Source organism: Labrus mixtus, chromosome 17, assembly GCF_963584025.1.
Source record: "Labrus mixtus chromosome 17, fLabMix1.1, whole genome shotgun sequence".
In the NCBI taxonomy this organism is placed as follows: domain Eukaryota; kingdom Metazoa; phylum Chordata; class Actinopteri; order Labriformes; family Labridae; genus Labrus; species Labrus mixtus.
The window spans coordinates 25,124,045-25,141,120 of record NC_083628.1 but is presented as its reverse complement, the minus strand read 5'-3'; the positions used below and the strand labels follow the sequence as shown (position 1 = coordinate 25,141,120).

The window sequence follows — 17,076 nt, the reverse complement described above, 5'->3', positions numbered from 1 at the left end:
TCCTGTGCAGTGTGTGTGTGTGTGTGTGTGTGTGTGTGTGTGTGTGTGTGTGTGTGTGTGTGTGTGAGTGTGTGTGTGTGTGTGTGTGTGTGTGTGTGTGTGTGTGTGTGTGTGTGTGTGTGTGTGCTCGTGCCAGGTCAGCATAGAAGGAGGGGCTCATCATGTCACATCCTGCCTCTGGAAGCAATTAGCTTTCACACGCATATGCTGAACAGACTCCATCACAGCCACACACACACACACACACACACACACACACACACGCACACACACACACACACACACACATACAGACATACATGTATGTGGTATGTGCCAATAACTTAACGTTTGCTCCGTAATGCGATTTACAAATATTTGCACGTTGTCCCTCCTTTCTCTTTTTCTCGAGGCACAATGTTGGCTCACACTTTCAATTCACTAAGAAATTGTATTTTCTTCCTCACGCTCTCCTCATACCATGTGCACCGTCTATTTAAATAGTACATTCAACACAGTCTCTAGCATACAAATATGTCAGTTCATTCATCATTTCAATCACTACAGATTTCCCCTTTTTTGATGATCAACTTAAATATAAAACAACAAAGCATAGTTTACTCACATCCTTCTCTGGCTGAATCTCTTCCAGTAGATAGTAGGTGCTCTTTGTTTGATTACAGAACAACACACACATTGTGGTAGACGTGTGTGCTTACTGTATATTCTGTATATAAAAAAACAAGCCCTAAACTATGAATTGCTGTTTGACTGGTCAGAGACAGGATTTAAAATCAACTCTTTAGGATGTGTAACAGGCTGCTGGTAGCTTTCCTTGTATTTCAATGTGACACGTCTCCTTTAGTTAGTTAGATTTAAAGTTTGCCTCTCTTTTTAAGAGTATTCAATCATTGAGATACTTTAATAGAAGTATTTAAAGTATGATTAGTTCATATACAGTAGAAGGTTATATCTAAAAAAGCCAAGATTGTGAAAAGCTCCAAAGAAAATACCGGAGCGTAAAAATCACTTAAGACAAATTTAATAAAGGTGCAAAGGACTAACATTTAGACGCACTGCGTCTTCCTCAAAGTCAAAAACAAGGTCAAGGTTTAGACTCTGATGAAGACGCAATGCGTGGAAACCTTAGTCCTTTGCACCTTTATTAAATTTGTCTTAAGTGATTCAGGTGCTCCAGTATTTTCTTTGGCTCCTGAAGATATCCACTGAATGATTTTGAACGTCTTCAGTCCTTCTCTGAGAGCACCGACCTCCAATTGTGGAGTTTCCTTCTACTTTATCATAAAAAGCTCCTCCACTCTGTTGTAAAGTCAGTGTTGGATGTGTTATGGTCATCTTTATAGGATACTTTTAACAGAATATTTTACACATCAAGTGTATAGTTTGGATGATTTTGCAGGATTCTTACTTTAGAGCGAGTACGTTAGATGCAATAAAAACCCAGCTAAGCTGAAACTATCTGCATGAGATGGTTTTTATTGAAGTGGACAGAAGTTTAAAAAAATATAAATAAGAAGAATAGCTTTGGTCTTACAGTGTTTTGGAACCACTGGTCAAGGATATAAAGTTAGTGAGAAGATAAAAGACTTTGTAATGTGAGAATGCAGCATGAGCTACTTCCAGGAAAAAGATATCGATATAGCTGACCAGACATAAATGAAAAGGCAGGCTGTAACGCATAATCATTAAAAAATAATCCCATCCTGTTTTAGTTCCTGGCCGGCATCTAAGCCTTCATTTCCTTTTTAGTGAATGTAATAGGCCACTAGCTTGATTGGGATCATTTCCCAGAGGAAACTGTTGAAGCTGATTGCACCGTTTCACTAAGAAGGTTTAAATAATAAAACGTTATTTTTCTTTATTTTATTTCCCAAATGTTTGATAAAATTTTCACAAACCGTGGCTAGCCCATTATGAAAATGTCAATTAACCAATATCTTACTTAAAGTGCAATCAACACCTTCATTTATGTCAGAAGAGTTTTATAGTTTGTGCAGGTCTAATATTATGTGTAATATGTTAGTACCATGTGGGCGAGTATGAAGCAAACTAATGCCACAGGATCCAAGATGTTATACTACAGTACAATACGAAGATAAACATGAAGCACAAGATCATTCATGACTGCAAGACTGTGTCCTCTTTAAAGAACTGTGTCAGTTTGAGGTTAAAATGACCCGAACCCCGATCCTGTTTGAGTTCTGCTCATAAGGCAAACCACATTTTGATCCCCTGAACAGAAAAAGGTTTTTGTTTTCAGAGAGTAGATTTACAGTCTCCATCAGATGTTCCACGTGTAACAGAACCTGATACTCTGAGAGGAACCAAGAGGTCGCTGAGCACCTTGATGAGCTTGATGAGTTTAAGATTGGCAAATTGAATACAATTATCAAAAACTTTAAATATTTCATTTTTGGATCTATACATACAAACTTGAAAGAAAAAAATTGAGATGAATTCTACCAACTTCTTAAGAAGAACTTAGAATTTGTCTCTCTCTACTTGATTCTTCCCAGAGACTCTTGTGTAATGTTCATTGTGGATTTACAGTTGAAACTATTGAGAACCTTTTTACCTGCCTTCCTGCTCCACAAACAGGAGGAGCAGCTGTTCCTAATTGATTTAACAGTCTGTGGGATATTTCTAAGACCTGCAGCACAAGGTGGCTCCTGAAAGCCTGAGTCTAAAGGCATTCAGCTTTTATGCATCATGGAGCAGGTGTCTGTATCATAATGGAAATACAATATTCTCCACTTATGAGTCCTGCAGGGAATGAGCACAAACCTCTGCTGTTCCATGTGTCCAAGGTTACCCTCCATAGTAAAATCACATTTATGTCCCGCACATACTAAACACACATGTTACATATTTTGCGCATAGTGGGGAGTGGGTCCTATTCTGTGCTGAGTCATGGAGACACTGCAGCCGAACTTTGATTCAGTCCTTTGTATGGAGACGGTTGAGAACATTTCAAATGAATTAAACACAAGTTAAACAATGCTTCATGCCATATAACAAATCTACAAAAACAGTAGATGAAGTGTCTCACAGTTATAACTTAATCTGAGAAGTAAGCAAACAAAGTGTTTTATTCTTTATCAATTCACTGTTGGGAATTATTTATAATCATTTAGTTAGCACACCTGGCTTTACCCCAGGTGACATTTGTAAAGCAGATTATAACATCAACATACTTTGTTTGACTTTTGTTGAATTTTTGTAATCACAAAGCTCTGCGAGCCTTTTGCGTTTGCCTTACCTTGTTTCTGTCAAGTGATCCCAGGCTGTTTTAATTAAGACCTACTCTTTACAAATAGGTGCGCAGAATCTGGAAATGCTATAGATTATTTTGTATTATAATAAATTACCTATATTGTCTACTTTGACGACTTGTTGTTTTAAACATTCCTGACAGCAATGGTAAATATACCCCCAGAGGTCTTTGCAGCACATGTGTTCTAACCCAGCCTCTCTAGCTTATAACTCCAGAATCTCCAGAGGTAGGTTGGACCAGTGCTATTTTGATGACTAAAGCTTATGACACACAAACACACCAGATGTTCAGTGTTTTAGTTGGCGCTCTAGAGTTCAGAAAACCACTGCCCTTATGTCCCTCACTATAGAACATTTTACACCCTACGCTACAATTAAATTGTAACCTTACCACTGACCCTCAACGAAAACAAGATTTCGAAAGTATTTTTAAGCTTCTTAGCATTTCTCATAAGATTAAGACTGACATTCCAAGGCAATCTGGACAGTCTCTATTGTCAAATCTACATGCAAAAACTCAAAATCACTTCTTAAAAATGAGAACGAAGAGAGATTTAGTGACTATGCTTCAATGGTTCCTAAAGGGGGGTCTGTTCCCTTTTCATCTATTACCAATGTTTAACTGAAAACTACGCCCCCTTTTTATATGACTGTGTTTCACTTGGGATGTCATAGCTTTGTCTATGAAATGGTCAACAGAACTCTTGCCCCAGTTGATTTTCTCCATATTCTTTCTCCTCTGAACTCTTCTTCTTCTGGTCGTGTAGGTTCCCCACCAGCACCGCCTATCTGTGGATGTGATCCCAGAATTGAAGAAATCAGACAACTACTGTAGAAACCCCGGAGGAATTAACAACAAGCCCTGGTGTTTCACCTCAAATCCCAACATACGCTGGGAGTACTGCGCTGTGCCCAAGTGTGGGGAGACAAGCATGGCACCAGGTATTACCTCATGCTGTCTTCAGCACCTTGTTGCACTCACATTATTATTTTTTAATATATCATGAGTCTTTTTTTGGAGCTTTTTGCAGCTGATCAGCTTTTGCCATTATCAAATGCAATCGCATGTGTAGCATAGTGCATAAATCAATGTGAAGGTCAGGGATAAAGTAATATGAATGAATCATTGTGATTAAAACTGCTATATTGTTGTTTGACACCAACACAATAATAACAAGTGATTAAATAGATGTTTGGCGCTTCTGAGATTTTATGGTGCTGACCAAACAAACAAAAGTCATATGAAAATAGGTCTTCAAGAGTTATTATTTTTGTTGCACATTCAAGCAAAAGCAACTTGTGTTTAAAAGTTGTCTGTGTCTGTCAGTGATGAAGTCGGAGTCACCAGGCCCTCGCCAGACTTCGCGCCTCCCTCCCATGGCATCCTCCCCAGCCTACTCCATGTCTGTCATCGTCATCATCCTGACTTCACTCGCAGCCGCAGTCTTCCTCACCATCGCCATCCTCGCCTGCCGCAGGCGGAGGAAGCAGTGGAGGAACAGGAAGAGGTGAGATTTAGTGACAAAGCACAGATATGTACATTCAATGTTGTGTCTAACTTTTTATTCAACACTCTTGGGGCAGCTGTGGATCAGTGGTAGACCCGAAGGTCAGGAGTTCAATCCCCAGCTCCTGCAGCCACATTTAGATGTGTTTTTCGAGTTTTGTTTTTCTATGGTTTTGTTTTTCTATAGCACTTTTCTAGTCAGAAGACTTAAAAAGTGCTAAACAAGCTCAAGTCCATTTACTGTCTTTTTCCTTCTTTGCAGAGCAATGGAGACCCCAACCATGAGCGCTCTTCCATCAGAGCTCCTGCTGGATCGACTCCATCCCAATCCAATGTACCAGCGGGTTCCCCTCCTGCTAAACTCAAAGCTACTGGCCCTCGAGTATCCAAGGAATAATATCCAATATGTTAGAGACATTGGAGAGGGAGCCTTTGGACGAGTTTTTCAAGCAAGGTGAGAAGGAAGAAACGGGAAAAGGGGAGGAATGGGTGAATGATTTAAGTTACAGTATACTACGTCTGACTGTAAACTAAAAGAAGAGATTAAGATATAGAGTTAGCGGATGATTCTCAGGCAGAGAGAAAAGAAAGATGTCAGACAGGCTGCAGAGAGGGAGAGGGGTATAGAGTGGATCATCAAGGCCACTGGTCATTCTAAGAACTGTTGCGTCATTCACAAAGTCACAAGGCAAGCTGCTAGAGGTATCACTTACACTCCACACTGAAGCTGTTCACAGCAAGACATGAACACGCTAATCTAATCCCAAGGATTATATTTACACCTTGATCAGAAGTTCCCTTGCTGAAATATCCTAAATCTAAAAAAATGTAATAAAAATGTAAATAAACGTATTTATCAAACTGTAAAAACAACAATATCAACACCCAAATGTCAGCAAATGTAATTCTTCAAGCACTGTTTGAAGGTTTTGTTATGGTCATTTCCAATACTTTTCACAGAGTGTTATATTGTCACTGAAATCAATTAATACGTTTTCATGAAGAAGTTCAGAACAGCTGAGGGGATACAGTTTATTTTAATCTCACAAGTTTTATAACCAAGTGAGAGTAAGCTTGATCAGACTTCATCTCCTCCCAGACAACTCTTAATATTTCTATTCAATACACTGTATTTGCAATATGGTATAAAATGATCTGTGGATAATGTTAAACATAAACAGTCATACTTTGACGACAATTATGTAGCAAAGTGTAAGAAATGTATCAAGAGTACAAATGTTTCAAAGGTTTTGTTTGCAGACCTAAAAGCTTTAATGGCTTTCTTTCAAAGTAGAAAATAAACTTTTGATCATTTCATAAATACATGATTTAGAGTTTAGTTTCAAATGTTTTGTTTCTCAGGCCAAATCTATAAATGAGAACTGTGCTCTATATCCCTTTTGTTGCATAGAAACAATAAACTGAACATCAACCTTCATTGTAAATTCAGCACCTTCGTATAGTCAAGCCGATCTGAGAGATGTCCTTCAGGGTGGCTGGTAATCCCTTAATAAAAACTGGAATGGTGCAGTATACAGACACCCCTGAGAATATATCAGACACACAAGCACAACACATTTCTAAGCTTCATAATTAATGTTGAATTTATTAATTGACAGTCAAGATTTTCTGGCCACATCCTGATTTTGAGTATAACAATCAAACCAAGCAGTAAGAGAACATAAACACACATACTGTACACACTCCTGCATGCAATCATATTATTTTTTTCTTGCACAAAACCTTAACAGTGCAAATAATAAAACAATATGAATGCATCTGTACATATAGACATGAACACAGATATACACATAAACACACATGAAGAGCGACCTAAATAGACTCCAGAAGTAAATGTTTTCTTCCCTGAAAAATGGACATCAACCTCGAGCGTGTGTGTGTGAGCTAAATATAAATCTACACTGAGAAAAACATGTTGACATTAGTTTGCCCCTCTGTGGAGACACACAGGAAGTGTGTGTTTGTGTGTTAATTTGTATTGATTGTATGTTTCCCCCCGATATCTGACATTCACATTACACATAACTTACACTGTTCCTTTTTATTTTTTTATTTTGCTTGGCTGCTTGTATGGTAATTCAAACGGCACATTCAATAAATATGGTTCATAAATCTAGTAAATGCATTAGAAATAAAATCTCCCAGATAATTTCATAGTTTTTATCCACAAGCAGTTTGAGTTCTGACACTTCCAGTCCTTAAAATATCTCCCCTTTCTAGAGGACTTTGTTGCTTGAAAATATGTGTGCATGTCCGTTTGTTACAGAGCACCTGGCCTGCTGCCAATGGAGTCTTTCACCATGGTAGCTGTGAAGATGCTGAAGGAAGAAGCCTCCGCTGACATGCAGAATGACTTTCAGAGAGAGGCAGCACTAATGGCTGAATTTGACCATCCAAACATCGTACGACTCTTAGGTCAGTCAGAGTGTATGTGTGTGTGTGTGTGTGTGTGTGTGTGAGAGAGAGAGAGAGAGAGAGAGAGAGAGAGAGAGAAGAGTGAGAGAGAAAGGAGAGAGAAAAAAGGCAGCGAGAAGGCCAGATTCCCAGGGAGGCTGCAGGATAACAGCTGGGTTTTACATTGTATTACTAACTCGATCAGTATTTTCTTGGGAGATAAGGTAAGTGCAAAAACAGATACAGAATCACAGAAGGAGAGAAACAAGATCTGCTAAAAAAAAATCTAAATGTTCAAACCAACTGTTGACTGTTGAGTTGCATTGTGGGAAATGGTTTATGTTTTCTGCTCAAATTGCAAAAAATATTTAAAAAATAATATATTTTTGCAATTTTAGCAGTAAACCCAAAAGTAGGGAAAAAAATCCCAAAAGTGCAAATTGTACTTAACTAGAATATTTGACTGAAAAATGTTGTTAACCTCATCATGATGTGTAAAAACATGAAAACATGTAAAAACTGAAATTTCCCCTTGCGGGGATCAATAAAAAAGTAAATATTAAATGATCAAGGTGTTTGGTTTACCAAGGCATATATAAGTACTTTTGCTGAATAAATAGAAACATAGTCAGCCTGGTATTTACAGAGTGAAGTTCAGGTAACTAGGTTTTGGGAAAGTTTTGGAATTTTTACAGATCAAAGATTACATTTTGCCTGAAATCTCCATCAGGAGGCGAAAAAAACCTGATAGTTTAACACTTTTATACGTCACTCATTTCCTGTAGCCTAATTAAGCTATAATTTTGTGAGAAATTCTGTTTATTTGATGGATTGCCCCTTGAGATGAACCATCTCGTTTTCGAGGGGGTCCAACACAAAAACAAATAATATGTAGGTGTCACGTGTAATGCTGCTTATCACATAAAATAACCACTCATTAATTTTCTCCTTCTACATGCTACTTCTTCATCAGAAGAAATGTACTAACTTTCAATAGTTTCTCTTTCTCTTGTTTTTGTTTTCTCACTGTTGTCCATTTAGAGAGTAGTACACTTCAAGGGTAACCATGGTAACTGTAGTGCACATGTCCTTTGTTATGACAGAAACTATTGCATAAGCCTTAGTTTAAACTGCAGAACAAGCAGAAAACAAAAGAGGCATAATGCAAACTCCTCTTTTAAACCGTTAAGTTAGAGAAATATTTTAGAAGACAGACTAACTTTAGTTTAAAGCTTTCAGCAGTTTATCCAGCAGAACACAGACACTTCCATCAACATGCTCCTATTCCCCTTAATGAAGCCTTTTTCTCAAGACATTTGTCATTGTGGTTCTATAAACTCTTTAGAGATACAGATAAGTCTGTTTGGCAGTAAACAAATGCTGCTTGACAACAGAAATACCTTTGTTGGCCCAAGTGACACGAATGTCCTCCATTAACGTTTATCTGGGCTAATAGCTCCATATCTTATCTAATACAAACAGATTGCATGCCAATATACAGTACATCCAGGAAGACATTTAAACACAGTCTGTGAATGAGTAAACACAGCCACTGCTCATCCACTGTGCTGAAAAACAACTCTGTTTGCTTTGGTCCATGTTAAGGCTCCAGTGGTTGTGAAATGTTTGTAAGATCACCTCAGGCACACAAAGAATGAGACCCGTGTTCAACTACACTGTTTTCTATCTTCGTTCGGCTTTTTAAAATGACTCATGTAGAGTAGAGTGACACATTAAAACACTGAGGTCTCTGGAGGCATGAAACCAGAGGTTGATTAGATTATTTAGTCAACCTCTAAACAACCTCTAGACTAATAATACACTGTAAATCATGTGTACAAATATATATATATAATCCATGATATGCCTGTGTCTAACTTTAAATGAGAGGTGCCATATGTCTCCATGTCATTATTCTACAGCATAGTATGTGTGTGTGAGTGCATGATGGGGCCCATGTGTTATATATATTTAGCTATGGACTGAACCAATTTGATCCAGCTACTGACCCCCGGGTAAGGCTGCTACTGTTGAACTACAGTTCTACTAGAGGAGACCCCACCCCCACCTCCCACTTACATCCTCACCCAGCAGCAGTAATCAGAGCTTTTCCTCTGGGGATCCGTCCCACTCTGTGACCCACGAGACATGAACTCACTGAGCATGACCTCCAAGCCTCATCACAGTGAAAATGCGAGATTTTTTGAGATTGGAGAACATTAGAATAGACTTTGCAACTTTATGTTTGTTGAGGCTTTTTATTAAGATTCTAATTAATTTAATTAGGCACCCTGATTTCTTAGAAACCTTTGTAGGATCTTATGTCTGCATGTACCAAATATGCTATGTATCATTTTGTTGGAGGTTTTATCGTGTGCACACAAAAAATTTAAAACTATGTCCCCCTGTTTAAAATGGTAGCAGATTTCATTCTGAACTACTACTACTGACATCTTCCAGATGTGTCATGCATTATTTAATACACTTTTTGACTAAAATTCTGCCAGACATATTTGTTTTTGGGACACTGGGTTTGTGTTCTGTGTCTTTAAAAGAGGTTGCAGTGACTGGGTGACTTGCAGGTCAGTAAAGTTCCCATTCATGTTTTATACACAAACAGAAGCAGTGACATGAACTAAATCAAAAACTGTGATTTGCAGCCAGTATGACTCAGTGCACAGCAGTACACACTGACCACAAGTGCGCTCATCGTGGGCTGAATTTAGAAGCACAGACACAATTTTCTTGGGCTCAAACTAAAACTGGCTGCAAAAAGAGAAACTGAAATCACTGTCTGATAAATTGGTATTTGTCCAACTGTTGGCAGACTTGGTAATTTATTGTTGTATTTTCCACAGGGAAATGAAGTACTCAATAACTGGAGTCAGTGTGAATGCCAGTTTTCATGAATGGCCCCTCTAAAAATGTAGGCAGGGCAGTTATTCACAGAATATGCTACCATTTCTCTATGCCGCACAAATTGCAAAATATATTTAAAGGAATGTACAAATACACAAGCAATTTTGATGGATAGAGAATTTAATAGAGGCATATTATTATAAGAGAGAGTAAAAAAATGTTTAATTCAATTTGACGGCGTAGTCCTCTGCACATGCTAGATGAATCTCTGTTGAACTATTAAATTATTGAACTATTAAATCAGAATGAATTGTTTTACAGGATAAAAAACACTGCTAGTCAATGTAAGTATTTTTCTGAGCCTCTGAGCTGTCTTAGAAAATGTGTCTTTTGGACATTGTTCAAGGAAACACAATCTGAAATGTAGGAGGATCATTTTTGACTCGTCTATCCACCAGCGGCGGCTGTGGCTCAGTGAGTCGGTCGTCTCTCAACCAGATTGTTGGGGGTTCGATCCCCAGCTCTTGTAGCTACATGTCCGATGTGTCATTGGGTAAGACACTTAATCAAGTTGCTAGAAAAGCATGATACAAGTTCAAGTCCATTTACCGTAAAAAAAAAGACCATGCTGTGTAGAATCTCTTTCAGATTCACAAGTAGTGCAGTCACAATCATACATCTTAAATCTTTAGAAATGCTCTTTAATTTCCAGTTTTTCCCTCACTGACAGATTTAGAAGAACACGAGGTCACTTAACACACACACTATGTATACACACTAATATAAGACTGTGAATCCACTGTGCGTGAGAGTTTATTTGTGAGTACACTTCACGAATAGTTTAGTCTGGTTTTATGTCTAGTCTGAATATTTATTTACATTTTCCAGTGAATGCACTCATTGAACGATACTGCAGTAGAAAAAAAACTTAATTCAGCACAGTTTAATGATGTCACAGATGTGTTTGAGTTTTTTTTCTTCTCTTAAACCTCTTGGCTGGGAAAATGGCCCACTCACAAGCCTTCTGTGTCCTCTCTATGTGAAGTATCATGGATTAAAATGGTGTGTATGGTTTCTTCCACAGGTGTTTGTGCAGTGGGTAAACCCATGTGTCTGATGTTTGAATACATGGCTCACGGTGACCTCAATGAGTTCCTGCGCCGCAGATCTCCAACGCAGTCTGTGCGCACCCTCAGTCGTGCCAGCCTGTCGGGTCGTAGTTTCTCCCTGGAGCTGGAGGCGGTGTCTCTCTCCTGTGCAGAGCATTTGTCCATTTCGAAGCAGATCGCTGCAGGAATGGCCTACCTATCGGAGCGCAAGTTTGTCCATCGTGACCTCGCGACTAGGAATTGCTTGGTTGGCGAGGACATGGAGGTGAAGATCGCAGACTTTGGCCTCTCCAGGAACATCTACTCAGCAGATTACTACAAAGCCAACGAGAACGACGCCATCCCTATTCGCTGGATGCCGCCAGAGTCTATTTTCTACAACCGCTACACAACTGAATCAGACGTGTGGGCATATGGGGTGGTGTTGTGGGAGATTATCTCCCATGGCATGCAGCCATACTACGGAATGGGCCATGAGGAGGTTATTTATTATGTGCGTGATGGCCACATCCTCTCCTGTCCTGAGAATTGTCCTATGGAACTGTACAACCTGATGAGGCTCTGTTGGAGCACACACCCTTCAGACAGGCCCAGCTTCAGTAGTATACATCGGATACTGGAACGTATGCATCAAAACACATTAAGTGTCAATTCTGAAACTGAGGCTGACTGCTAAAGTGGGAACTGTTTTGAGAAAATTCCATGTGCAAAAACACATTGTCATTTATGGTCTTTGGTGCCTTAAAGAGGACATATCATCTCCCTTTTCCACCTTTTCAAACAGTCCCCTGTGGTCTAAATGAAACATCTGTGCTGTGCTTTGGTCAAAATATAACATGAATCAAGCACCAGAGGAGGTTTGTGACCCTGTAGAAACCAGCTCTCTCAGAACGCTCCGTTTTGGTGTGTGTGTCTCTTTAAATACCATGACCCCCCCTGAGTTTTTTTTTACCAGAATCCCACTGTGACATCACAAGGAGAGCACATTTGAAACAGAGCCTTTTTCTCTGTGTTGTAAGACTTATGCAGACCACAAACAAAGGACTGGATGGGTTTATTTCACATGTTGTGGGTCAGTAGACACTCAGGTTACACAAATATATGTTCAGGAACACTGGTACAGTGGATTTTTCATAATATGTCCCCTTTAAAACACATTTTTATATCAATCTTGACATCCTTTCTTGCTTATCTTTTTCTATTCACAAGATTTTCTTACCACAAATGCCTTTATTATGTAAATTACAAGACGCCTATGTCATCAGTTGAAGAATTGTTTTTGTAGGTTTTGATTGATTACATTTAAATGCATGATAAATAGACTTAAACTCTGACCACTGATTTCAGAGTCGGAACCTTTGGATACGTTAAAGCCTTAAAAATAATAATTAATCATTAAGGTGTATTTAAACATTTTGATACATTTATCACACGTGGGATTATTGGATTTTCCTTTTTGTCTTCTTCAATCTGAGCTATCAAGCAGTTACTAATAACCTATGAAAGAGAATGGTACTCTTTTTATTTTCATAGCAATTACATTGCTAAACGTTAACAGTCACCTCTGTGGCACGTTATCACTTTAAAGCATTGCTGTTGATTGTTTTGTAATGACAAGTTGCTATTCCATTTTCTGGGCATTCTTGTTTGACTTTACGTTTCTTTATCACTGAGTTGTTGATCGCTGATGTTTTCTTTTTTCATTAGACTTTTATTTGTCAGTGTTTGACACATGTAGTTTGATATCAATAAATCCGTTTTGGATTACAGTATATTGTGCCAAATCATACAAAAGTTATCTCAGGACACAAATCAAAAGAGCAGGTCTAGACTGTACTTTTTGAAACAATATTTAGAGAGCTTCAACATTAATTCATCATTAGTAAGCACTTGGCAAAAATACAGTTTCAAGAAAAACCTTCTTTTAAACAGGCAGAAACCTCAAGCAGCACCCGACTGATTGGTCGACAGATATCCACCATGTCTGGATTACTAAATACATTACAGCAGTATTGATGTATTTGAGAGCTGGCCAATCAGAAGACAGTGGGCATGTGGGTAGGGGAGCCTAAAAGAGACACTATCTGAAATGAACTATTTCAAGCAGAGGCTGAAATGAGGGATTTTACTGACGACAGTTTAAGATAGATAAAGAGGTTTCTGAGCGTCACATCTCAGAATGCTTCTAAACACTACAAACAGACAATAGGTGGGGAAAAGTACATTAAGTACGTACTTAATGTAAAAAATAGTCATCATTCTTCAAACTATTGATATTTTTCATCTCTGTACAAACATTTTGACTGAATAAGATCTCAAGGGACATGTTACGAGCATCTCCTGTCTCATCAGTTTTTTTCATGTGGATTACTCTAGTGGAATCATAAGTTTATTTGTTGGATGTATTTAAAGCTCCTGTGAGGATATTTTTTGATGGTTAGCAAATCGACTCAAATGAATATCGATGCCTCTTCTTCAACCTCTGCCAGGGGGAAGCGTCAGAAGAGGTGATGAAGAAGAGCATGTTGCCAAAACAGCCTTTTCTCAGTGATTCTCAGTGAGCGTTTAAAGAGAGCAGGATAACCACTCGTTTGACATGTAAACACAGCATAGAGATAAGAGGTACTGCTTTGATCACAATGGGCCACATAATTGACACAAACCCAAAGTTTCTCACAGCAGCTTTAATAAAGAGATTAGCATTAAATAAGATACATTATTTAATCATGTCAAAAGGTTTTACTCCTTTTTTTTAAATGATGTGATGTTGACCTTTTGTTATTTGTTACGCAACATAATGCTGGCTTTGTCCCTCTTATTTGTGTATAAATATGATATTTCTTTGTATGCCTTTCAAATAAACATAATAATTGCTGGCAAACACAGTTTGTATGTATACGACTTGTACATTCAAATGTCCTTTATTTGGAGTTTCTTTAATCCCTTGTGCTTGCATAACATGTCTTAAATCCAGGAAAAGTTGTATCAAGGAATAATGTTTGGAACCATTTCATCAAATGCCTTGTTGAATACAAAAAGCAGAAAACTAGTAAAGAAGAGACAAAATCCTTCAGAAACCCTTCCTGAGCGACTCTCCCTCCTCAGGCCCTGCTTACATCGTATAAACTTTGGTCGTGTGATGTTCAGGACAAGTGATTTTCTGCACCTTTAAAGAAACAAATGGGAGTCAGTGGCCTCACGCAGGCTGCTCTCTGTAGTGTGGCTTTATGGTAAGAGTGTGGAACGGCTGTAAAAAAAAAAAAAAACTATAACATCCTCAGACATACCCACAGCAAATGACACATGCCCTACAGCTTCCCCAGTATTATTTAAAGGGCAGCTTTTTCAACAAACAGTGGGACTGAAGCATGAACAAAGACAGAGTCCTGAACTACTTTCTTTTAGTCATTCTAATATGACAATATGATGGGTTTTACATCTGCCATCTGAGTCACAAATGTGCACGATAAGTTGTACATTTCTTTTGGTCTGACCCTAAACCTTGCTCTGCTTTGAAGGCCGCTTTCAATCTGTTTGTTGAATCATGAGCCTCCTCTGACACATGGCCCACAACATCCCCTACTCCACCCACAGAAACAAAAGTACACAAGTACTTTCCCATGTGGATGCTGCAGTCTCATTACTCTCCACCAGAGGGATCAGAGAGGTTCACTTAAGTAGATAACTGATTTTTCATGCAGGGTTATATGCACAGTATATTTCTCTATGTATTAGAGAAAATATTTTTTGCAGACATCTTCTTTGTGTTGCTTTTGATAAGTTTGTTATTGTGTCTGTGTTTGTGTCTAACTGCATGTGTGTGAGGATGTCTACTTGCCTGTTTGTGTTTTTTGAGGATGTCCAGTATAAACTGTTTAAAGTAGACAGCCAAGAGTTTGGCCTGCACTGGTCATCTCTCCTCCTCTTCAACCAAACTGTGGATCAGACTGTCCCACTCCCATTTCCTCTGTGCTCCTCCCTCTCCTCAAACCTGCTATTGTTGACTGTCTGGACTACATTTATACCTTTTTCTTTGCATACTTCATTTTCTTCCTTTTCCTTGTTCAATTCTTAAGTCGTTGTCTTCTGTGATGGAGTAACTAAGGTATAGTCATTGGTACTCAATTTGAGGTACTTTTACTTTTCTTTGCTTTCTCCATTGCATTTCAGAGGGACATACAGTATTACGGACATTTGCCAGGTTTACCTAGGTTTAATATCAAAACATTTTCATGGAATTTGCATTTTAACATTTTAGAATACCAAATGTTGTTTTCAACACTTTCTGGGTGAAGAAAACGTCCTTACTGTTGCTCATGTAACAACTCAGATTCTCTTTGTTAGCAGTTCAAATACACATTTCCCATCCAAAATGTCCTAATGTCCAACCACTGTAAGCAGCCTAAAGAGGTCAAATTATTTCATAATGCACAAAAAGCAAAAATAAGTAAAAAGTCCCAGTAAGTACTTCAGATCTCTGAAACTATGATGCATGTTCTTGTGAAAATTTTTTGGAGGATGGAGGCCTGTGATGTGATGCGAGTCATTTTGATTCCACCTTCCTTTGTCCTTTCTTTCCTCCATCTCCATCACCACTGTTTCCTGTCTTATCTGTAGCCGCTGTCAGGTCTCTCTCCCTCTCTTAAAGCACTTTTTCTTTTAAATGTTTTGGTTGAAATTTAACACAAAGCCTGCTGCGGATGCTGGGAAGTGACACTCACTCAGTGAATTAGGCGATTGTCCCATTTGCAGACAAAGGATTTATCTGAACTCTCTAACCTTCCTGCCAGCTTGCATTAGTGGCTTTTTAATGTTTTGGACACCAGAGATTTATACTTTGATGAAAACCACTTCCTGTGCTGTCATGATAATCTCTCTTCAGTTCTGAACGCCTTGGCAGCAGAGAAATGTCATGTTTCTGAAGAAGCAGGTTGTGTTTGTGTGTGAAACGTTCAAATCTTCTAAAGTTCAGCAATTCCTGGATATCTTGGCATGAAGGCAGCTTGTAATGTTTTGTTGACTTTTCCATATGTTATTATAACTTTAGTTGGCAACAGTAATGCTGATTCAGTCCATTTATAGTATACAAGCTATATTCTGCCTTGCATGAAGTAGGATATTTGGACTGAGGAGACCTATTAATCACTTGGATTTTCAGCAGTCAAATACGCTGGGAACCAAGGAAAGTGTCTTTATCACCATTGTGACGATGATGTGACATCCCCCTCACTCAACGACAGCACACAGGAACTTCCTGTGTGGCCGAACTGGCTCTGATTGGCCCATTCAGGGAGCAACAGGAAGTATGGAGACATATATCAGTCAACTGGAGGCTACTGCTCCAAAGCTGTGGAACAATAAACACACACACACACACACACTCTCTCACACACACACATACACACACACACACACATGCACGCACACACACACACACACACACACACACACACACACACACACACACACACACACACACACACACACACTCACACACAGAAAACATTCTTTCCTATGAAAACATCAGGCCGCTGTTGCTTGGATTACAGCTTAATTCATGTTACACACAACACAAACTGACCCAGAACATTTTACAGTAGCATTAAACATACACACATACATCACTTGTAAAGTATGCTACTTTTTTTCTTTTTTTTTGCAGGGTCTGCCATCCACAAACAGTCTTTTGATCATTTGTACATGAAAAATAAGCAGTTCTGATTTACAGTAAGCTGTTATGGTTTGAGGTTGAAAATCATCTTCATATGCTAAGTAAAATGTGTGAACAGCATCTTAAGACCTTATTAGGTCTACTGTAGAAATCCTGCACGTCATAAGGCAAACATTATCAGCCGATGTGTGACCCTGTATAAGTTTGTGGAAGTCAGAAACCAAAACACTGGCAGAAAACAG

The 17,076-nt window shown here is 38.7% G+C and overlaps 2 protein-coding genes across 2 annotated transcripts in view; both read left to right on the top strand.

Moving 5' to 3' along the window:
- musk (muscle, skeletal, receptor tyrosine kinase) overlaps positions 1–12,060 on the top strand; it is a 30,498-nt gene extending 18,438 nt beyond the window's left edge. The window contains exons 13-17 of the mRNA XM_061062207.1: positions 4,041–4,215; positions 4,601–4,781; positions 5,043–5,234; positions 7,068–7,216; positions 11,139–12,060. Of these exons, the coding sequence (XP_060918190.1) occupies positions 4,041–4,215; positions 4,601–4,781; positions 5,043–5,234; positions 7,068–7,216; positions 11,139–11,839 (1,398 nt within the window). The 3' untranslated portion in view covers positions 11,840–12,060. The remainder of the gene's footprint in view (positions 1–4,040; positions 4,216–4,600; positions 4,782–5,042; positions 5,235–7,067; positions 7,217–11,138) is intronic.
- Positions 1–17,076, top strand: part of si:busm1-57f23.1 (uncharacterized protein LOC368621 homolog) — a 270,341-nt gene that overhangs the window by 45,052 nt on the left and 208,213 nt on the right. The gene's annotated exons all lie outside the window — the stretch shown is intronic.